At 38.8% G+C, this 23,994-nt stretch overlaps 1 protein-coding gene across 1 annotated transcript in view; it reads right to left on the bottom strand.

Moving 5' to 3' along the window:
- The window catches only part of smg1 (SMG1 nonsense mediated mRNA decay associated PI3K related kinase), a 50,583-nt gene that overhangs the window by 20,716 nt on the left and 5,873 nt on the right, over positions 1 to 23,994 (bottom strand). The window contains exons 2-37 of the mRNA XM_007893821.2: positions 21,112 to 21,275; positions 20,426 to 20,578; positions 19,472 to 19,608; positions 19,297 to 19,355; positions 17,867 to 18,080; positions 17,136 to 17,261; positions 16,975 to 17,047; positions 16,302 to 16,399; positions 15,694 to 15,867; positions 15,006 to 15,230; positions 14,734 to 14,835; positions 13,994 to 14,263; positions 13,287 to 13,417; positions 12,073 to 12,234; positions 11,846 to 11,964; positions 11,664 to 11,751; positions 11,440 to 11,541; positions 10,578 to 10,718; positions 10,248 to 10,447; positions 9,558 to 9,754; positions 9,208 to 9,369; positions 8,174 to 8,328; positions 7,778 to 7,923; positions 6,858 to 7,059; positions 6,295 to 6,404; positions 5,708 to 5,855; positions 4,952 to 5,111; positions 4,311 to 4,431; positions 3,971 to 4,219; positions 3,406 to 3,696; positions 3,172 to 3,316; positions 2,883 to 3,021; positions 2,157 to 2,384; positions 1,684 to 1,858; positions 987 to 1,148; positions 222 to 439 (exon numbers count right to left, since the gene is read on the bottom strand). Coding sequence (XP_007892012.2) covers positions 222 to 439; positions 987 to 1,148; positions 1,684 to 1,858; positions 2,157 to 2,384; positions 2,883 to 3,021; positions 3,172 to 3,316; positions 3,406 to 3,696; positions 3,971 to 4,219; positions 4,311 to 4,431; positions 4,952 to 5,111; positions 5,708 to 5,855; positions 6,295 to 6,404; positions 6,858 to 7,059; positions 7,778 to 7,923; positions 8,174 to 8,328; positions 9,208 to 9,369; positions 9,558 to 9,754; positions 10,248 to 10,447; positions 10,578 to 10,718; positions 11,440 to 11,541; positions 11,664 to 11,751; positions 11,846 to 11,964; positions 12,073 to 12,234; positions 13,287 to 13,417; positions 13,994 to 14,263; positions 14,734 to 14,835; positions 15,006 to 15,230; positions 15,694 to 15,867; positions 16,302 to 16,399; positions 16,975 to 17,047; positions 17,136 to 17,261; positions 17,867 to 18,080; positions 19,297 to 19,355; positions 19,472 to 19,608; positions 20,426 to 20,578; positions 21,112 to 21,275 — 5,746 coding nt within the window. The remainder of the gene's footprint in view (positions 1 to 221; positions 440 to 986; positions 1,149 to 1,683; positions 1,859 to 2,156; positions 2,385 to 2,882; positions 3,022 to 3,171; positions 3,317 to 3,405; positions 3,697 to 3,970; positions 4,220 to 4,310; positions 4,432 to 4,951; positions 5,112 to 5,707; positions 5,856 to 6,294; positions 6,405 to 6,857; positions 7,060 to 7,777; positions 7,924 to 8,173; positions 8,329 to 9,207; positions 9,370 to 9,557; positions 9,755 to 10,247; positions 10,448 to 10,577; positions 10,719 to 11,439; positions 11,542 to 11,663; positions 11,752 to 11,845; positions 11,965 to 12,072; positions 12,235 to 13,286; positions 13,418 to 13,993; positions 14,264 to 14,733; positions 14,836 to 15,005; positions 15,231 to 15,693; positions 15,868 to 16,301; positions 16,400 to 16,974; positions 17,048 to 17,135; positions 17,262 to 17,866; positions 18,081 to 19,296; positions 19,356 to 19,471; positions 19,609 to 20,425; positions 20,579 to 21,111; positions 21,276 to 23,994) is intronic.

Genomic DNA, 23,994 nt, shown 5'->3' on the forward strand with positions numbered 1-23,994 from the left:
AAATACAGTGGTCTAGGTTTAAGGTATTGGGAAAAAGATGATTTAAATTGAAAGTAATCTGGTTCGATAGATCTTCTATAAAGAGTTCAATACGATGATTTTATATCATCTTTTCACCCACTGAAGTCAGTCTCTAAAGATGGATTTAACTTAAATGTTATTACGGAAAGACAGCAAACAATTCAATCTGAACAAAATGTAATGGTAAATGTTTACAGTACCTGTAAAACCATGGTAGGATTTGCAGATGATAGTTTATCTACTATTGTACTGTAGCAGTCCTGCATCATAGCTTGATCTTCATTAAAACAAGCTTTCTGTTCATCTTTAATACTGTCCTGTGACCCAGGGGGGCTACTTTCTTCACACTCGCCTCCAGAGAGACCGTCAGCCTGAATGTTACTCAGCAGGGTAGGAATTGCAGATGACAGTTTGCCTCCTAAAGGAGAAGATGTGAAAGAACAGAATGGCTATAAGCAAGTTCAACGGACATCCAGCTGCCTGCTTGCTAACAGTCATTACTTGGCAAGTCTCCCAACATACGTTTCAAGGTGAGGATCAGTCACTCAAATCAATCTGCAGCAATTAGGACTCATTTCCTTATTTTTTGGCAAGACTAATGTTGGAAGAGCACTGAATATCAGGGAGGGTAAAATCTTGCTGACCCCGGTCAGTCAACTAGGTGACAAATATATAGAAGATTGCGGTTTGGACAAGCCCACTTTACAAAGGAGATCCTTATGGTGAGTGAACAACAAAAGGAGGAAGGGAGAAAAAGAAACTGGAGTTGGGAACCGAGTGAAAAAAATACTTCTTTTCCCATTTTCACCCAAACAAAACAGCTGATACTGGGCAAATATGTATAGTGTTTCAGGATTGAACCTTCAACGTCTTAAACGCAATTGATTTGAATAGGAACAAAGATTATATTTTAAGCACGTCTTCCCGCTCAAGCACAAGTTTACACAATGAAGTCAAGAACATACCGGAAGTCTGAGATTCACAACTCAGTGAGATTGAGCCAACGATTGCAGGATATAAGATAAGGTGAGGAGAGTCCTGAGCCACACGGCACAGTAGATTGCAGATGCTTTGACGCACATAAACCTCAGGGTGATTCAAACGCGAGAACAGTTGTGGAATAATACCTGGAATGAAACACAGACTCAGTTTAAGCACTGTTCAAAGTGTTCTGTAAATGGACAATCATGCCAAGAAGCAATGGAAAAGATCATGCAAAGTTGATCCAAACACAGAAAACACTCTAGCTTTTTTTCATACATCCAACAAGTGTAAAAGGAGCTCAATCACTGTGCAGCTGCAAGTTTTACATTTTAGTTTTGGAAATACAAAGCATACAACTGCAAATAAAAAGGAATAATCTTTAGCCTGGCGTCAATTTAAGGAGTCACTTGGTGTTCTATCAACTCAACTCTGCGGGAGCTTAGTTCATACATATCCGCCTTTTGACTTGATATATAAGCGAAAAGGCGAATTGGTAAATACAGCAGTTGAATGCATTCACCTGACAGCTTCTAAACTTTAAAACCCCAATTTATCTGGTGTGAAAGCAGCAACCACTGTCAGAAAAGATACATGCACGATTATCTGAAGAGAGCCGATTTGCAATCCTTCCGTTCCTTGCATTTGATACAAACGTATAGTAATTGTTTTAGTACTTGCCTCTCCAAGGAGCAGTGGGTGTAGTCGCCAGACCATGCTCTAGGCCTTGTCTAAGTTCTCCAGCGTGCTTCACTAATAATCTGAGCAATCTTAAAGTTGCCATGACAATGACATCGTCGTTGCTTTGCTTGGTGGATGTATTAGGCATCTTAGGATCTTCAGTGTCCGCACGAACCTGTAATATACATATTCCCATCAATGCAATTCGCGCTCAAAATCATATTGCACTTTACTCAATAGCTAGAATAAGCTTCAGAACTCTAATTCTCAGAAGCAGTCACTGGAGAAAACATGCCACTGGTATAAAAAAATAGAACTTTCAAAACGCCGGATAAAGAATCAAACACAATCAAACACAATCTTCTCCCATCTGATTCTTAATTTTCCCTCTACACACACGCACGATCAATTCCCAGTCTAATAAAATCATATGGCAGAGTAAGATTGGCAGCAATTAGAATTTAGCAACCAACCTGACCAGCATTCAGTTTGAGAAAAGTAAAGTATGCTTTACAAGACAGCTTGTAAAGGTTGAATATCCGGTCTACAACTTTTCTCCACGTTTCGATTAATCCCTCGACCACACCGTCATCATGGTCAGCAAGCCATGGGCAGCTGGTCAGGAGGTGTCGCCAGATAACCTCTACCATGTCATCTTCCTCATCGTCATTTTCAGTGATCTGCAGGGCCATATCTTCATCCTGAATGATGTTTAGAACGTTAAAGGTTCAGTCCACGGTAAATGAGCTAGCAGTGCTTTAGGCTCATGGAGCCAAATATAACAACAACTTGCATTTATATAGAAGCCTTTACGCGGGGCAGCGACCTAGAGCACTTCTCCGGCACGCTAACCCGGTGTGTACCCTCCTCTCCCAAGCTGCAATTCTTATGACCATGATATTCTAAGAAAAAAAAATGCCTTAAAGGTAGCCAGCCATCCACGCTGCAGAATAATTTATTGGATCTGATCAGGCAAATGTGAATGATCATTGCAGCTTATTGACTTCCTTTTCAAGAATGATAAAACGGTGGCGTTCAATTTCATAGCGTCAACTGAAAAATAGCGTTTCCTATCTCTCTTGTCAGTTATTCATTTATACTTGCATAAACAAATCGAAGCAATTTACTTCTGCTGCTATGAATAAGAAACAGTAGCACAAGTTTTTTTTTAAATGTTCGCCCATTTCATTTTAGTTTACCTGAATGCCTGTTGGTCTGCACATAGCCTGCCCTAAAATTCCATAAATAGCTTCCTTGTCTTCTTCGGACACATTTTCTGGGAGTAGATTTTGAACTTCTGCCTTCTCTCGAGCCAGAAGAGGAATGCCTTCGCCTTGGCTGTGTTAAATTCAATATTAAACAGATGTAAAAATCAAAGAGCAACTTTGAATAAAAATCGCTTGAAAGTGTAATTTTAGATGTTAGTCTGGCACATATTTATTGGAACATATAATACGACAATAGGTTGATAATTGAATAAAGACTTACCTGGCATTGTCAACTACCTTCCTGCCCCATCTGTAGGCCCAACTGGCCAGCGATGCCCAAGACTTGGCTATTTCCGGGGCCTGAACTGCTGACAGATGATACAATTGCCCCAAAATGAAATCGGGTTCTCCAACACCAATGTTGACTATAAATAAAAATAAATCAGTCAGTACTAATTAAATCTTAACACAAAATACCTTGACAAATAGACTTGCATCGAGCCACTTTACTTACCAGTTGATTCAGCTAATATTTTTGGACAAGCCCCTTCCTCTGGGACTAAACTAGGAGTGGTCATTTCAGCCAACGTATGTATGTTTTTAGACAGAGTCAAGAGGCCGGCAATCGATTTCTGCTGTTGAGCCCTAAAGACTTGCTTTAGCTGGGAAGACATTTCTTTCCATTCTGCTTGAATCCACTTGGTCAACGTTAGGATCGACTTGGCAACTGCAGATTCCGCTTTGGCAGATCTACAATAAGCTATGGCACAAGAACTCAGCATTTCCATGGCATGCGTAGACTGACCTATGAAGACATTAATAAAAAGTGTGGGCATCAGTTCACAATGAAATATTTCGTTACCTCAATGAAGTGTTCAAGTTACTGTACTGAAAGTCATTCAAGAGCAAGCGACAAATATAATTTATCTACATAAAAAGAAGAGACAGTGATTAAGGGGCTCGAACCCACAACCCTCTAACTCACTGAGTCGGGCTGATACACAAAGAGAACAAAGAAAACTAGGACACAATTTAATACCAAAGTGCATTTATTGCACAAACACACAATCGTTACTTACCTGCAGTGTATAACAGCTTTGCCTTTTCAATATCAAGTTCTGGTCCCCACTTTTCATTCACGGTGCCTTGCAATGAGATTTGTTTAAAAAGATGGACCAAATCTTGAGCGGTGATGGTATCTCCCAATGAAGTCTCACTGCACTGTGCGAGGAGCCTGGTTGCCAAAAACACATTTCCCCGTTTGCGAGCAAATTTAACAGCTGTCAGCCCAAGTTCCATGAGATGCCCATTAACTGAAGTGCTGACCCCTGGAAATAAAACCAGAATGTACTTGCAAACGCATCATAAATTGAGAATAATTCTAATTTTCTCCTTTGAAAATTAAAAATTATGCTTTACCTCTTAATTTTTCAGCTATACGAGCTTGGTATACTGTATATCTCAACGCTTGAAGCCATGGGCGGACATCGTGTTGCTTACAGGATTCTAGAGCTTCACTATACAGTGGCAGAAGACAATCCTACAAAAGGAAGATCCTGTTAAATTGATAATGTTCCAACTGAAAATTCACATTCAGACAGTATATCTTTCCCCAACAAACGTACAATCAACCGTGCTCCACAACATAAAATGCAAATGAACAGACGGCATCAGAGAAGTGATCTCATGGTTTGGTGCAGTGCACATCTGGGGAACAACAAGAAATGATGCTTGTGACAGCCAGTCACAATTATGTTTTAGATCCCCCATTAACAAAGCTTTAAACACTCTGCTTCCCTATCCAAGTTGTTTTGATAAGTATATACATCATTGTTGCTTGTGAGTTAGAATAATCAAGAGCAGGAATTCACTATGAGCATCTTTTTGTGCTACCACATCTACCTCTTTATTCATGGTACAACAACTAACAATTTTTTCAAACTGAAACACCATCAGCCAAATAAAACTTTTAAAAAGTTCCTTATTGCAGCTGGCGTAATCCCGGCAAATTAGGAAAAAAAAAGCCCTCCCTTATACTCTGTTTGATGGAGGATCATTACCTCTGTTGATAGCTTGTTTGTCACAGTATTCTCAAGTGCAGTTGAACAGTACAACTGTAGAGTGCTTAGCATCGGCAGTGATCCAGCCATCGATAATGTAGATAATCTTAGTGGTCCAACAGCAATGCGCGCCATCTGTTTCAGATATCTGACTGTATTCCTAAATTGAATGACACACATTTACATGAACATTTAGCCAAGCTGCATTCTATTACCGCAGTTATCAGTTAAGTTACCTCTGTAAAGCACCATTACTTTCTTTGTATCAAAAGGCATTATGGTTGCATAAGATGATGCTTCTTTTTATGTGTTCCTGATCCCATACCAATCTGTGAATTCAAGTCAATTTGGTGGCCCCTCAAGACAACAATCAGGAGTTGTCAATGTTTGCTTGGTGAAGGGCTGGAGGCAGATTCACTCTGGTTTATTCACCAACAGAATTATACATTAAAAAAACACACTCACACGTTTTGTTTACACTGAAATCAAGTCAGATGTATCACTAGATTTAATTGGTGTTGCTAAAGGAACACATTAGGGAAACCGTAAAAACAAATTACCCGATTACAAGTTTCAAGATCTTAATTTGTATACATCCCACATAACAGGACAATCACAGTCAAAAAGTTCACCGTTTGGAAACAATATGTGACGTGACAATACTGGACACAGATTTGGGGATCAAATGAGACGGGTGTGCATTGCCTTGCCAGGGAACAAAAGCAGAACACTGAATACAGTATCATATTCACTTACTCAGTACTGGTTTGGAGTTTCTTTTCCTGCTCTGCTTGGTTAATAGTGGAAGAAAAACACACCGCACTTCTCATTAGCTGAACCTCAATGGCTTTCTGAAGCTCCCTAGGGTCAGGGCTCAGCACATTGGGAAGAAGCTTTTTCATGTCTACAAATTTACAAAAATCATTTTCATTAGTTATTAAACAAGAAACAATTTCAAAATGTCATAATCTGGTAACAAGTCATTTGAAAATGCCATCAAATTAAGTACTAGTGGAGGGTGGGGGAGAGAAAGAATAACACACAGAAAAACATTACATATTTAACTGAAATGAAAATGCAACACACAAAATTTAGTTTCTAACCACAATCATTCATTTCGCAGTACCTTTGGAACCTATGAACATGGAAAAATAACAGTATAGCAAAGATTTCTAGAACCACTTTAAATTTAACCATTCAAATACAAAAATATCACTTTCCAAAATATTAAAGTTAATTGCCTCATCATATTTTATTAACTTACAAATTCCTGATTTTGAAAAACTGTGTGAGTGTAAGACAGTGTTCGATCATGACAGGTCACTGACAGTAGTTTTACATACCTAATTTGTCTTTAGAGGCTCCATTGATAAAGTTAATGTCTTCTCCAGGCAATAGCTCGAGCTGCTCCTGACATGCAGGGAAATCCCCACATTCAAAGCTACTGAGGGCTCTGCAACAAATTGTAAACCTTAACTCAGGAGTGTCACAAGCAACTTAACAGGAATGGCAACTCACATCTTACAAAAAATGTTTTGGCTCAAAAACATACTTTTTTTTAAAAAAGAGTACTAAGGGTTTGGATTTAATAATTTAACTCTATCGACTTCAGCAGCATTTCTGTACCAAAGCATTTCTGTTGCTCACTTGTCAGAAACTAATGAAATTAAATATCAATTAAAAAGGTGTAATTAACCCACACCATCCCAACTCTTGAAATGGGTGAAAACTTGCATTAAATCCAATATTCAGCAGAGCTGAGAGCCTGACTCAAGAATTTGTCCTCTTTCCCCCTCCACACTGATCTTAAAATCAATGAGCCTGGCCAGAGCAGGGCCTATTTCAAATAACAATTAAATGCTATCACTGCAAAAAATACAAAATAGTTAATGCATTCAGTTTCTACCTGATGTAGTTGAAGTCAGCTTTCAATTGGATGGACGATCCATTTACAGTTTTCTTCAAACCTAGGATGCTATTCTGCCATTCCTGCACAGCTGGCCAATCAGACAATGAAATGTAACATTCACAAGCTTTATTTGCCAAATAGTTCCCGACTTCTGGGGAGGCATCACTGGGTTTGGTAAGAACAGTCTTCTTGCCATCAGCTGTATAAATATATGCATGTTGTGTTACATATTAAGACATTTTAAAAGTTGCAATTCAATTGATTTAGAAAGTCACAATCGATCTCATTAATCTCACAATTGATCTTTTGAATCAACATATCCTTACAGCAGTAAACTCTTATGAACAACTGTCAGTTCTTTTCATTTGTTCTCCATATAAAATGCATAAAGCACATTGCATGTACCCATAGAAGTGGATATGATAGCAAAATAATAGGCCATTTAGCCCAACTAGTCCATGTTAGTATTTATATTCCACAAGGCTTCACCCCATCTTAATCTCTTCTCCCACATCCCTCTGTTCCCTTCTCACTCATGTATTCCATAGAGACAACCAGTTTATCTCAGAAGGTGTTCAGGGAGAAAACAAAGGAACAACTGTGAAAGTAGTCTTTAATGTTGGGGAAAAAAAGGACCAGATTTAATTCCTAGAACACAAAGTGAGTCCTATAGGCAATGATCATCAAGGCTCACTTTAAGCTTCGACTTAGCTACTTATCAAATTTGTTTTTAATAAAAACGAGTCGAAAGTACTGAGCAACATCGCTGTGATACCCAGTCATCTGGGTCCAACATGATAAGCAGAGCACGGAAAAATGGCTGCTTTTACAAGTAATCAGAGCGCTGATCACTTCCTCCAAACGGTGAATGTGCAAATTGCTCCACTGGTGCCACTTCCTCTGTAAATTTCACTTACCATTGCCTGAATGCTTTGGACTGGCAGTATTACTACCGCCAGCATTGGCTAATTTGAGAAGGGTTTTATCAAGGCCTTTGATGCTGCAGTCTACTCCAGTCATGGCACACAATTGCTCCTGATATTCAGTTGCTGCCTTTTCAAACCTGAAAAGCACAGAAAAGCAGAGTCGTGAACAAACTACTTTTGTACAAGTTATTTTGAATACATCAATCTTCAAACTAATGCTTAAAAAACATAATGGTTTGCAATCAATAAGTTACACTCAGATCTATATCACCATAGGAACAAGATACGGTCTTATGGTCTTCCTGTAGAATACAGAAATGACAATACAATACCCAATTTAGTTTCCAAATCTAAAAATACACTTAGACCACACAGCTGCTTACTTACCTCCCTTCTGCTTGTTGTGCTACAGAGTTTATCCACAAGAGACTCTTTCCAAGTACTGCTGAAGACCAGACAGCCATTCCCTGTATAGCTTCGGGACAATTCAGCTCACACAGCGCTTCCACAATCATCATAACAGTCACTTCAATTTCATTTCCCTAATGAAGACAGCCAAAATAGTTAGTCACTTTCTGACCAGACATTCCATTGGACAAATAAAACACACAGTACAGTAATATTAGGTGACAAAACCGCCCAGAATACTGTAGAAAATGGATTGCGGTTGTTGAATTGCATTCAATTCTTCGCTCAGCTGTTAACAAAAACAAGATTTAATTCTGCAATTGTGAGACAAAACATACTTAAATACATACTGTATCTGTAAAAATAGCCTAAACTGTGATCAAAACGAAACCAAACCAGACTAGCAGATTCTTTAAAGTCAGATCCTTTTACAAGACACAAATACATATGAACATAGGTGTCACAATCTTTGGGAATGGGTGTATGGGTGGTGGGGGAGAATTCAAAGACTCTTTACTGACTGAATTACAAAAACGTGACGCTCGGTGCTAGTTACTGCATATAAAGCTCAACTACAAGACATTAGATCCTTTGTGTGAAAAACAGTTATATAACGCAGTAGACAGTCATCCATTATTAGGTGTAACATATCTATCTTAGAAGCCTCGTATTTTAAATGGAATTCATAAAAGCAACCGGAAACTAATTTAGTTTGGGAATGTTGGACTTCTTTCATAGATACAAGATGAAAGGACAAATTTGATAATTCTCTAAAGAGAGGTGTTGCCCCACCTTAAGCAATACAATGAATGTCCCAGCTACGTTTAGTTAAAAGAATGTGTAGAATCAGAAAAAGACCTTTGTGGTCTACATCACATTGAAGAAAAATTGGATTTTTAAAAAAAATATTGAAAATCTTCACTTTGCTTGTATCACTTTTCTGCTTACACCAAAATAATTATAAAATGAATTCCATAGTGATGTAAAACTGGCTTGAATCATTTTAAGCATACCTGAGTCACATTGTTCTTCATCTCCGTCAACAAATCAAACCCATGCCTGACTGTCACAGCTGGCTGTCCAGCCAGCAAACCAACCCGCATGATAGCCACACGAATCCTTGTCAACCAATCTTGACACGTCTGACGATTTGTGTAGAAAAATGTCCGAATAACCTGCAAAGTCAAAAACATTGTACCACAGCTCAAATATTAATAATACAAACAAGATTTTCTCAGCAATTCAGACAAGTTATATAGCTTAAAAAAGTTACAACATGGTACAACAAAAACCTTGAACAATTACAAGCATTAATTAAAACATTTGCGTCACTGCGACTGAAATTAACATGTCCAATAGTAACCTTGGGTGGTGCCATGAGTGCATTGGCACATCCTTCGTATGCATTGTACATCAGCTTCTCAAGGTTTTCTAAATACTGTAGAAGAAGAATAAGTCTCAGCTGGTTACTGCTATGTCCATCATCGTTGTCTGCAACAGTCCACTGGCTTACATCATGATCAGGGTTCAGAGTGTGAGCAGCCAGGCTCCTAATAATACCTAGTTTTGTTTTAAAAAAAAGAAAATGGAAAACGTTTAATATCAACATTGCATTGTTAGACTGGTAACGTTCTGATGAAGAAGTCATTTGTTTACAAATGCAGTGATAAACCACAAAACCTTTCAAGTGCAGGACAATGGATTAGCTTGTAATGTAGCCTCCACAGATTGTGAGCAAAACAGAACGGTTTAAAATTGTAATTGTTTACAGTAGACAATTACACAATTCACCAGAAGCTGGAAGGGTACTTCATTTTCTGGTGATTGTGGATTCATGGGAGATCCTCTCTTGGGACGTCCTCCCAACGTGAAAAGCGCCACACAAATGTAATTTTGTTGCCGTTGATAGGTGAACTTGCGCACCAGCAAGGCGCTTAATAATGGGTCTGATCTGCATAGTTTATGAATTACCTTAACATTTAAGGGATTTCACAGGCAATGAAGGAATATATGGCAAGATGGCATACACAGGGCTATGTATAGCTCGAATTACCTTCAATAGTCTGAAATGTATCTTGTGCTCTGCCCAAAGGTGTTCGTAGCTTTGAAAGAACTGTGAATTGTGCTGCTTCCCAAACTGCCCACTGCCACAGCACAGCCTCCGTTTTCAACAGATTTCGAGGAATAGAGGATTGTTCAGGTTTGTCCAGTCTCTGACAACTGTGAAACAGTCTCTCCAGCCAATGATCCTTGCTGAAAGAGGAGCAGAAAAGCTGCAGCAAATTTAAAGTTTCTGAGGCCTTTATACTGATGCAATGATTTGGAAAATTCTACACACTGGTTCGCCCAATATAGGATATATTCAGTTTGTTTAAAACCTTACCCAATTCTGTGACAGCTTCCATATAAAATGAAACTAATAAGATCCGAGAAGTCCTGAGGATGAAACGTGTTATTCGGAGCTTTACTCATGTGAGTACTTATAGCCAACGAGATTCCTTGTACCTCTGTGTGGTGGGTGTTACTGTGAATAAAAATTAGGGTATAGTGAGATCATACATTAAATACAATTATATAATAATGCAATGGATATAGCTCCTTTCACGTCTGGAGGATGTCTCAAAGCGCTTCACGTGATATGCTTCACAAAAACCTAAAATATTTTAGTAAATGACGCAAGCAAATCTGTACAAAGCGAAAGCAATTCCGATTTTTCTTAATATAAAGTCTTAAAACTGGCCCTACACAGTAATTCGAATACCTCTGTGAAATCAATTAATGTATATTTTGCCCCACAAAGATAGGTTTTCTGCATTTACTCCTTTGCTAATATCATTTCATGGCCCAAGTACCCTAAAGCTTTATACGAGTCTGTCCCTGGATAACACTTCACTCTTAACTTGATGAACTAAAATTTGAACTGTGTAAATAAGTTCCATATTTCTTTCTGTAAGACATTCTGGTGATTACTTGCAATTATGAAGAACCTACGACACAACTGGGCACAAAACAGTTTTGTTTCAGATTCCAGCATCTGCAGTATTTTGTGTTTTGGGCACAACAGGGTTGATTTGGTGGGAATTTAGTAGGTTAATATGAAGCTCTTTCCACTTTCTTTCTATAGCTAGTTTCAACATAGGCAGTGACTTCACCAATTAAACCTTTGAGGGACCAAACCCTCCTCATATTTAATTATTCTTCGAGTTTTTAAAGAGTTTTTTTTAAAAGAAAAAAAGACGTGTTACCTTAAAGTTATATCTAGAGGAACAGTCTTCAGAAGTTTTCCAAACGCCTGCCTAACACGAATTCCACAGTGCACCAGCTGTACACGACACACGTCGACACATCTGTAAAGAGAAAATAATATCATCCAGGGTTATATCTTAAAAAGTTTAAGGTTCACACACAATTTAATTTTTAGTGATAAAACCCACGAACTATGAAAAGATTGTTTCTCAAAAAATTCTACCTCCGCAACAGGTCATTTGGCAATGAAGAAGAAACCATTTGCAGACTGCTGCATGCTTGCAAACAGATGGAAGAGTCTTCGTGGAGAGCTGTTTAATTTTGAAAGAAAGCAGCGTTAAGAATCCGAGCTTTGCAAAATACACAAGAAACAAAGGAGTACTGCTTGGCAGAAATCTTACTTACCATTCAACAACAACCCTTTGCAGAACTTGTGAAAGGATGGTATTGTAAACAGGGGAGCATAGGTCTCCGATTTCTTCATTAGAATGGTGATTTCTAATGCCCAGGTCAGTAACAATTTCCTTACAAAATAAACAGGTAAATTAGTAAATACCTAATATTACTCCCAAATATAATGCTGCAGAATATGCTTTATGGCTTGTAAATAGGAAATAGAAAATCTGTCTTACCTTGCATCTTGGTTCAAAAGATCTTTACTGAGCAACGTTCCTAAAACATTGAGTATGATGGGAAAATGTTTCTTTGTTGCCATGGTGACTGTACTGATAACAGCACCATCAAAAAGAGAAGGGGATGATGAACTAAGACTGCTGGATATGAAGTGGTCGTGCCTGTGAACATAAACCCAATCCAACATTATACTACTCAATTTGGAGCGAGCTGGGATTTTACTGGTATTGAAAAATGACAATGTACTTCTTTCCAATTGCATTGAATTTGGAAATTGTGTTAACATTCAAAATTTCAATGCCTTTTCTTGTGAGATGGGTTGAATTCCAAAAACAAGAGAGGGAATACTGGAATACAAAGCACAGGCGGGGCATAAAATAATTTAGATGGAGCGAGAAAGCATTTGAGCAGCTCAAAATATATTTGCTTGAAGAACAACAACAGCAAGATTCCATTTATAGAGCGCCTTTCACGTCGGGAGGACGTCCCAAGGCGCTGGACAGTTGGGTCAGGACCCGAGCAGGGGGAAATGGTCAGGGTGAGGAGAGGGAAGGGAGGGAACGAGGAGGGGGTAGAGAGTCGAGAGCGGAGCTGAAGGCACGGTCAAAGAGAAAGGTCTTGAGACCGGCCTTGAAGGAGGAAAGGGAGGAAGCGGCGAAGGCACTGGGGGATGGAGTTCCAGAGCCTCGGGGCTGAGAGGCTAAAGGCCCGGCCACCGATGGTGGCCCGCATAGTTTTGCCTTTCCTCTCGATTCAACATGCCTCTCTTGTCCATCTCTCATATGCTGTTACCTTGTACAAGACAGATATGGGGAGGTTATTGGTAGTCAGAGCAATTTCCAATCCTCAGCCAACCCTAAGCCCATCAACACTAGGAATAATGGATTGACTTCAAAGAACAAAGAACACAATAGCTTCTATCAATTTCCACCAGGTATCCACTTGATCGCAAAGGAACTAAAAATACATTATGTGTGCATTGGGTAGAAGACTGGAGAAAACTGAATAAATAGCACTATTTATTCTTCAGCAAATTAAATCTTGGTGTTCTAAACCGCTCCAATGGAAGCAATCAAATGAATTTTCAAAGAAAAAAAATCATTCCATTAATTCAAATGTCATCTCATTTCCATGCGACATGACAAGTAGTTAATGAAAATAACAGTATAAGTATTTAATAGGCTCAAGTTACAATAATTAAACATCAACACACCTTGTGCAATGGGAATACAGTGTATACAGGATTCCATACTGGATGGCAGGATAATGAACAGCAAGGTCAGCATGAACAACAGTAAGGTTATCACTGAGTAGGGCGAACACAGTTGGGGAAAGAGCCCACATCTGTAAAGAAAGGACAAGAATAATTAACAAATTTCAAAGTATATATCCTTTTAGAAAGCGTTTCCATTGAACATATCAAATCGACAACATTTGATGAAGGTGAAGCACACCACAACTCCAATACAACAGACTGAGATGGATAGAAATTTGTTAGATAAGGGCATCAAGGGAAATGGGGAAAAGGTGGGTAACTGGAGTTGAGGTACAGATTAGCTATGATTTAACAGAATGTCAGAACAGGCTCGAGAGGCTGAATGGCCTACTCTTCTTCCCCATGTTCCTACACCACACAGTGGGAGAATGCAAGCTTGTAATTTGCATCTGTTGTCATCAGGAGGAGAGGCGAGGTACTTCCTCAAAAGGAACAGTGGATTATCGAAAAATAAAGCAGCCAACCCGAATGGTTTCACAGACGTCCTATAGATTGAATTAGACTGGGATACCTTTAAGCCACAAAATGTGCAGTGACAGAGACAGAGAGCAAGAAGAGAGAGAACTGCTGTAAGGACTAACATTAATCAGTGGGAACGTAGATGCCCTAGAACTAAAAATATTTCATATTAGGATAATACTTACTCCGATTAAGGAATTTTTTGCATTCCCAATTGTAGTAAGGGCACTTAAATCAAATACGATTATGAATTCTGCACTGTCGTCCTTGAATGTTATGTCCTTGAAAGCTTCATGCTGTATTTCTGAACAGGCCAGAGGAAGAGCCAGTTCTTGAAGGAGACTGTTCAGAGCACAGGTCATTTCTCCCAGGATGAGCTTGTAAGCCGCCTCTAATACAGGAATATTCTTTAAACTTAGCACAGCTTGATACACAAATTGTGCTGCTGAAACAACCTATACAAAAAACAAATGACAACATATGAAGATGGATGAAACATTAGAAAGGCTCACTATTTGTGAAATACAACAGGAAAGATGCAATTGGTCATTATAGCAAACATAACATAAATTAAACGTTAAGACCATTTAGTGGAATAACGCCAATAAAAGGCATCCAATCTAAATGCAATAGTTTCTTGTCAGTAGCATTTATAATAGGGTGTAATCTCTACATTTTAACCACTACATAATTCTTTTAACCCAGTACTTCTCCCCAGAATTCTAGGATTACTATATGCAATAAAGCTTCATCAGCCTTGAACAATATTGTATTTCTTAAAAAGAGCCTTCACCATTTTACTCGACCCAAATGCAGAGAACAGTGCTGATGATGCAAGTTATGAGCAATTGCAATTTAAAATGGCATTATCCCTTATAGACCTTGCATGTTAGACCACAGCCAACTAATCAAACCTGAAACCTACCTCCTTTTCTCTGTGAAATCGAAGCTGAAGCAACTTGGAATCTGGTGAAAACAACCTTTCTACGAATGTTGCTGGCAATTTTGTATTTATTTGTTCCACTATCTGGAAAACAAATGACTACATTAGTTCACACTGCACAAGGAAATATTAGATGGTTAGAAATTTAATAAACTATGCAAATTAAAAATTAATAAACCAACAGCATAGGTTTTAATCAATATTACTTGTACATTAACCACATAAGTGGCAGAAAAATGCAAGAGCTTACTCACCAAGGTCAGCAAATTTAACACTGAGATGATATATTCAGCACCAAACATCTGACAACCATCCATCTGGTCCAACCCATATGCAATGGTCATATCACAGTGTTTGGCTATATCAGAGTCCATGCTGCCCAGCAGAACACAGACACACTCATTTGCAGCCGTCAATACTGCCTCAGAAAAGAAAACTTGCTTTGCTGTGGTCACACAATTCACAACTCTGAGAAGGACCTAGATATTAAAAATGTCAGTACAATCAAGTTCGGTAAACATGACAGATCATCACACAATAAAATCAAAGACACCCTCCCCTGCAATTCTTGGGACACTGATGTAGATCTAGATTTTAGATTGAATTAAGGGAAAATAATCTAGGTCAGATAATCTCACTGTTCTCTACATCTCAACTCTACTCCTGCAAAGATGAAGCATTGGGTATTCTTAAAACACTCTCGCGTGATGCCACAAAAGCAGCTTTTATCCTATTACCATCCTAAATACGATACGAATCTACAGATTTCAAATTTACTCATTTCAAAAGTTAATACTGACATTGAATCTTTAAGAGAGGTGCTTTCAAACCACTTCAACATGTTAAGCTTTCTGAAATCACAGCTTTCTAATTGAATAACACCGAATATAAATTTTACATGTTAATTTCTGGCACAATCTGAATCTTAAAACATGTGCTTACATCAGTGACATAGGCCTCAGTGATTGGAGGTCCTCTGATTGGGCTGAAACGTTCCCCAATACTTCTCACCACAGTACTGAACACCCTTAACAGGGCTGCTAATTTTGGTAGAGACACTGAAGGAGGGGGAATATCCTCATCAACAGATTCCCCAGAAGCCACATGACTAAGATCCTGTAAATATATTAAAAACATCCATTCAGAATTCAGGAGATACATCAAGTCCACAAGTTAATTCTACTGAATACTTTCCTGTTACATGGTGCAGACTGTTTTTTTTTTAAAAAAGACACTTGGTTCTTATCTCCAACTGGTATTTAAAAGATGAACATGAAATCAGGTTATGTTATCTACTGAGTTCCATTTAAAATCTCTTGTGCAGTTTTCCCAGGCTGGCTGGGGAAAAAAATACATATAGAAAGTACTAAGCATTTACTGTGCTGCTAGGTGCTGCTCTGCCTGTGTTTAATGGATACGACATTTTTATGCTCGTCTCTGAATAGCCGAAAACTATATCATGTCAAGATACTGCCAGGATGGAAGGCAAAGTGGATGGACCTTGGTCTTTTTTCGCCTAGCAATTACTTATGCTCTTATTCTTGCCATACCTCTGCATAAGCCTCCATATCTTCCAGAAACTGCCCCAGAAGCGTTGTGGAAAATCCAAGGTCTGCAACCCAGAACTGTTCCAAACACTGTAGCCAACCTATGAAATACATTTTAAAATATTTATTTAGTAAGCTTTAATATTTAAACCTCCCTGGCCATTTTTTAAAAAAGTTCATATATGCACTTTACTGGATTTCTCACATTCGCCAACAAAATCCCTTCATGCCCTGGCATCCCCACTGCATCCGCTCTCCTGCTACTTGTCCCTCGTCCCCTCTGCTCCACCATCAGCAGCTGTGCTTTCAGCCACTGCATCCCGAAACTTTGGAACACTCTCTCTCTCAATCCCTTGCGCCCTCCTTCTCCATTTTCAGATCATGCCTAAAGACTTTGATCTTCATTAAGCACTCAGAGACGCTAACCTAAGTGAAGGGCGCTATATTATTGCAAATTGTTGGAGTACTGGATTGCATGATTTAGAATGTTTCAATATTCAATGTCTTTAATGTTTATACCTTAACTCAATGATAAACAGAATGACTTTGTTTGATAAGATCTTCTTCATTAACTTATTTTCAACTAAACTGGGCCGGTCTGGATAAAGATCAAACATATTACTATTTAAAAAAATAGGCTTGGTTCACAGCCAGTTTTGCGCAACATTAAACTTACCCGAGACTTGCTGTGTAAGGGAATGTTTTTGGGTGTGATCTATATGCCATCCAACAAGTATATCGACAGTATCCTGTGGCAATCAAAGCACACATAAAATCAATACTTCACCGAGCCAAATTCAGCTCTAGAAATGATATAACTCATCCCAATGTTCTTACCCTAAAGTTGGTACTAAAGATATGGGGGTAGCAACGCGCCACCAATAAAATGCATTTCACACACTGGCACAGTAGCTCTGGAGTGTCCACATTTTCCAAAATGGATTGCAGACTGGTCATCACCAGCTAGAGAAAACACAAGCAAGTTAAAATGACTTTCCTCTGAACGTTTATATAAAAAACACACACAACAACCTTGTACTAAGACAAGGAAATCAAACTGCAACAAAAAGGAATTTCAACAAACCAATGGGATTTAAAATCATGTCAGAGGCTCATAATGTCTTGAAAAGGATTGCAGCCAGCGTTCCAGATAGTGCTTGGAATGTATTATACTTATATTCCCATTCCCTTCACTTTTAAAGCTTCACTTTTAAAGAAAATGCTATGCCAGTCAGTCATAACCTTCCACATTTCTGGATGTTCTGAAGTGGTTTTATATCAAAATGATTGCAATGGTATACTTCAAAATCTCTTAGTGAAGCCAATTATTGTAAAGAAAGCAGCAAATGCAAATCCACCAATTGTATCTAATTCCCCAAATCCAAAAGGTAATTGTAATTTCCAAATAACTGTGGAATGCAAGTACATTTCATAAATATTAGACCCTACACTTCAAGCTTGCTATTTAAACAGAAAACAAAATAGGACAAAGTAATTTTTTTTAAAAAATTTAAAAACGAGAAATAATTTATGGTAAATCTAAGTAAAAAGGTAGCTGTTATTCTAACCTGCATTATAGTTGAAAATGCCTTCTTCTCTCCCGCAGTTTCCAGTGCTTTGTAGGTGGCACACAAGTACAGAAGTTTTACCTCATCTTTAGTGGAAGAGCTAAACTTGCTAAAAATCCACTTGAAGATCTTTTCTGCCTCGTAACTCAAAGACACACACATCAAGCCAAGGCAACAAGCCCCTTCTTGTCGTAGATCGTGAAGTAGTTTGCTACTGTTAATATAATTTTTTTTTAAAAGTTAGAAAAAAGAAACATACATTGCATACATGCCTCAGAAATCACATTACCCATTGAGAACTTGTCCTGAATGATAAATGCCCAAATTAAATTAAAATAACTTGTATAATGTCTAATTTGTGCCATTGCAACATTATTAATCACTTGTTGAATCATTTGTATTCTGACTAGTTTGTGCTGTGATTCTATATTCTATGCCAAAATATAGAATCACAGCACAAACTAGTCAGAATACAAATGATTCAACAAGTGATTAATAATGTTGCAATGGCACAAATTACAGTATACAAGTTATTTTAATTATGCTTCCCAAGGACTACTCTGCCTTTCCCCACCTCGGCAACATCGCCCGGCTCCGCCACTGTCTCACAACGCAGAACGCCGAAACTCTCATACATGCATTCATTACACCAAGATTTGACTATGCAAACTCCTTGCTTGTCAGCCTCCCCAACTCCTCCCTCCATATGCTGCAGATCATCCAGAGCTCTGCAGCCTGTGCCCTCTGCCGCACTAGGATCTGTGACCGTATCACCCCCATCCTCGCCCGATTCCACTGGCTTCCCATCACACAGAGGATACAGTTCATGATCCTGGTCCTCACCTTCAAAACCCTCCATGATCTTGCCCCCCCCCTACCTCTGCGACCTCCTAACCCCATACCATCCTGCCCCTCCCTCCGCTCAGCAGGTTCCAGCCTGCTTCACATCCCCCGCCTGCCTTCAGCCACTCTGCCCCCACCACCTGGAACTCCATCCCGCAGTCCCTCCACCTCTCCCCCTCCCTTGCCTCCTTCAAGATCCACCTCAAGACCCTCCTCTTCGACCATGTTTTCGCCCCCTGTCCTCCATCCTCCCCAATCCCGACTCCCAGCTCAGGTTCAAAACACTGACTGTCCAACACCTTTGGACATCCTCCTGATGTGAAAGGCACTGTACAAATGTCATTTTCTTGTTGTTATATATTAAACAGCATTTAATAATGTAATATTTTTCATCTATAATACTTTGTAAAATATTTATTTTTAAAAGACGTTTATAGAAACAAGGGTTCATAATTTGCTTGGTTATACTTGGGGCTCTCTTTTAAAAAGTTGATTCCTAATCTAAGGAAAATTAAATTGTCAAAAAAAAATGAAAGTTTACTCTACTTATCAGTAAATTTCAAATTATTCCTGTGTGTAACACGTACCTTTCATTAAGCACATCCTGCAATGCAGTCAGGATATTATCCAGCTGCTTAATTAGTACCTGGAATACAAATAAGAGGTGAAATAAAACACACAACCACAATAAGCAAGTGTGTTAAAAAAAACTTTGCATTCAATTTACTTTAAGTTAGTTTTCGTTATGAACACATAAGTTACCAGTTTGTTTTCTGGCTGCTGAATAAACTCTTTCAGTTGCTTTATCGTAGCCAGCCGACGCTCTCTGTCATCTTCACGGGAAATCCTCCGCAGAAGATTGGACAGTCGAGACTCATCAGAATAAGATAAAGATCGCTCTGTAAACAAACCAAGGATGGCAGATACTTCATATTAACGCAGCACAAGTTTACATTTATATAGCGCCCTTTCTTGTTGAGAGAATGTCCCAAGGCGCTCAAATACAACAATAGCTCCTTGTAATATAGTTTGTTGGGTTTGTTGATAGCACGATTGATAGCACTAATAAGCATGCCAACTCCCAGATTGTCAAGTCGCTAATTTTTACTGCGTTGAAGGGGGAGCTGTTTTAATGGCGTTTTAATGCAGACCAGTATTTTGAATCAAGTCTTCCTGTAGGCATGCATTGTGAATACATAAACAATGACCAGTCATCTTGCTCCATTACAACCCATCCACTGTTGATGCTGTGTATAACAGGATTCTATTGTATTTTAGAATTAAACACTGAAGATTATTAATATAGTAATTCAAAGAGAAATTAATATAAAAGGGTACAGGAATTTTTCATGTGGGCATACTAAGTTAGATGTGTCTATATGAAACTAAATAAATCTGAAATAAAGCAACATTTTGCCATAACACCTTAGTTGCGTTTCTTTAGACCTGAATAGGGTAAAGTACTAAGAATGGTTAATAGTGGCGGTGAAAGGCAGAGAAATTGGATCAACGCATAAGAAACAGATTAGCATCAATATACAAAATAAGGTGAGACTCTATGATGCACGTCAAAGTCCTCAAAGGACAGGCATTTCTGCTCAAATGTAGAAATTAAATAATAGTAGAACATTTTGAATCATCCAAGGCATTTTAATGCCTCACCTCATCAAGCAATGATTTAAAACAGGTAAAGTAGAAGGTACTCTATTCACTTACCCTGTGATTTCCTCATCTCCTTTGTGGCTAAAGCACGGTTCCCATGCTGAACGCTGCTTACATCCAAGGTCACATTGTTAACCCTCAGCTCTTGCCCCAGCGACTTCCTACCATAAGCATTTTCCCCAAGTCCTCCATTGACATCATATCTGCCTGTGAACGACAATACACAAATGTATTTGCCATTTGATCAAACTGTAATGAATTTAACTCACAAGTTAATAAAGTTTCCTTCAGATCAAAAAGGAGGAGCAAGCAATGCTTATGGATTTAACTCTGTGTTAACAGACAGACCGTATTCAAATTGCCAACTTGAATCAAACTGGCAATGCTGCAGGGATCTGCATAGGGATCAGAAGCAAGAACCAAAGATCGTTTTCTCTCTCCTAAGCCTAAAGAGGACAATTGTAGTGCCTTTAATGTGTTGTAACATGTAAAATACATATACCAACACTGGAGTGGAGTGCCTTTCAAGGAGACTGAATGCAGTTTCCCCAATGTCCTGCTGAGACATTGCAAGAAATCCATTTGCAGCACTATATAATAAAGTAGTATCAGATAATGTAACCCATAAAGTATTCAATGCACAAGGCACTTGCTCAACAGGTACCAAAAGAAAACTGGGACAATCCCACTCATAATGTTTGCTGTGAGCTGAAATTAATTAAGAGGTTAAAGTTTCTTACCCCCCTCATCATTTTGAAATCCAGTAAGGATTCGGATATCATCGTGTCTATGCCGAGACACACCGGCGGAACTGGTTGGATGTAATCCGTAAGAGGCAGGATTGCCCCGATCCCTGGTCAAAGGATACTTTAAATTGTCTTGATCAGCTGATGTACTGTCAATCCTATAAAATGAAACATCACAGAATTTAAAAGCACTTAATAGATGAGGTCAAAAATGTAATCAGAAGAAGTCTGTTCCTCATTGAAACTTCCTCTGCAAAATTCCCCATTTGAAAGAGAATTCAAATTCTAGATCTTAGAATTTAGCCAATTTCAATTTGGAACCAGTTAAAGGTGCTTTCAAAGAGTCTCAGGTGTTTTGCATCTGCAATAGTGAAAAAGCACATTTCTCATTCCGTACACAACTCATTCACAGAGCCACACAAAACGTTAAAATACCTCTGCAAATTGACAAATACCAAAAGGGCCAAATTTCTGTCTATCGACTTACAATTACTCAAAGCAACCAAGGACCACGAAATTGAACCCGTTTCCAAGCTTAAGACGTGCCAATTTAACTTTCCCACCTTGACTGGGTGCCAGATATATAACAAAGGAGCATGAACCCACATCCTATTATTCTGTCACAGTAATATACCTGCTTATAAGCTTTTGAAAGGTGAATCTACTGTTTTACAATTAACTGGCAGACGTACCGACGTTAACCAATGTACTGCTGGTCACAATTATGGAATGAAAATAAAGAGTTAAACATCTCCAAGCAAAAAGTGGAGAGAAAATTGGTGAGTAAAAAAATATTTGAACAGAAATAACCACTCACCCCCAATTCAGACGAGAATTGTAATCGTTGGTCACCCCTATCATTACCAACTTTTCTCCTTTCCAAACGGAGCAGTTTATCAGCTCAAGTTTAGGCATCAACCGTACAAGAACAAGCCAATGTGAACTCACTCACGAGTCCCGGCAGACTCATTTTTGATTGAAAACGAACGGCCATCACACCAATCGCAACAAGCCTATTGATATGTCCTTTTTTTTAAAAATAGTAAAAAATATCCTGTAGAAGGCACAAGCCTTTCTAATCGTTGTGGACAAGGAATAAAAATAGAATTCTGGGTACAGATTCCAACAGCGCCATGCTGCTGACAATTGTTATTTTCTTTTTGTCTTTGAGCTTGAACACCGCAGTGTTAGGTTTCGTTAGTCCAGCCAAACACTGGGTCCGTGCCTCTTGTGCTTTTCTTGATATAGATGCTGACTTCTCTCATAATATATTTCCACAAAGAATGGCTTCAGGAGAATATGTTCCTGACACCAATAACCTTGATGCCAGGAAGCAAACAAACAGCATCCCCTTGTGGGAATATTATTATAGAAAGCAGATCTCTTCTACAAGTGTAGCAAACAGAGAAATTTACGAAGCTTCTCAGATGGACAAACATTCCTCGGAATACACCCAGATTTGTAAAATCTTAAAGTACGGTTATCACTAGACGTCTTCCAACAAGGAAGAGCTTGCTTTATAACAAACTAACACAAGTGATAGGCTCTTATCAGAAAATCACCAATTCTTTAAAAACAATTCCAAAAATCACTTCTCCTCCAACCATAAAAGTCCTGACTCGCAAAATTACAGTAATCGGGAGTTCAAATAACCTTATGATTTACGCTCACTGAAACACTTGGTTGAATTGTTACCTTGTACATCGACAAGTATCCAGGAACCTCGATTGAATATAGAGTACTGCAATAACAAAACCAACCCAACCACTGCCATTTTGGAATACCTGCGTTCCTTTAAGGAACGGGAAAGCCTCGGTTATAAGACGCGCGTAACCTTCACGTCTCTTCAATAGCTTTCTCACTCTATATTCCAAGTCTTTTTTGGAAGCACCGTATCAGAATGCTTTACAATACAGGTCTAAGACAGTTGCCATGGAAATGGAAGCATTCTGTGAGTGTACATTCTCGACAACTCACTCCATTCAGAACATATTGACGTTTTTCATTCCCCCCCACCCCTCAAAATCACCTCCCTGGCCAATTTGGGATCTTTCGTACAAATACAGTGCCATTCCAATTTTTTGCCTTCCCAACCAATGGAGTCCCCCCCAACGATTCAGAAATGGTTTGGATCTACGCGGCCTCGAAGATTCGGGGCTTTCCAGCAGATCTACTAAAGTTCTACGAAAACCTATTCTTTTCAGCCCAGTTCTAAACCCATGAGCTAAACAATGGCAATGGTCCGCACACAATCTTGGCGTTCCGAAAAAGAAGAGTGATTGCGCTATCGCTTTCAAAGACCGCGTTTGATTTTAAATCATAAAAGCCACTTTCAAAGGCATTACGCCAGAAGAATGCTGACTAATTCAACAAAAAAAAATTATACGTTGGGGGAATCTCATGAACTCCACTTGTAGAAAAACAGGCGGTTCAGTTCATTCAAGGACACACAGGCAGCAATTCGTGAATGGAAACGTCCTTCCCCACTTTCCAAATTTCCCCTTTCTACCTCCAATTCAAATGAAAATTTATATCCCCTGAGCTAGATAGGGAAATCGAAAAAATCTCACTCCCAATCGTTGTCAGTGTGACCTGTTAGGGCATTCATGGATATTAAATAAAAACTAGATGCAATGTAGCTGTTGATCAATGAGTAGCTTGCTCACACAAATAAGCGTTAGCCGCTTGGGCTAAGAAACTGAATTGCAGACGGTATCTATAGAACCCAGTACCCAGAAATACTTATACCCCAGCAAGGCAGTACCTTTGAGTGGAGGGAAACCATGACAAAAATAGGATCAAGTCGTCACAACCATGACATTTTCAAAAATAACAATCAGTTTTGAAACAGACATTAAAAAATACCTAGGAAAAACA

Source organism: Callorhinchus milii, unplaced genomic scaffold, assembly GCF_018977255.1.
Source record: "Callorhinchus milii isolate IMCB2004 unplaced genomic scaffold, IMCB_Cmil_1.0 Scaffold16, whole genome shotgun sequence".
NCBI classification, from domain to species: domain Eukaryota; kingdom Metazoa; phylum Chordata; class Chondrichthyes; order Chimaeriformes; family Callorhinchidae; genus Callorhinchus; species Callorhinchus milii.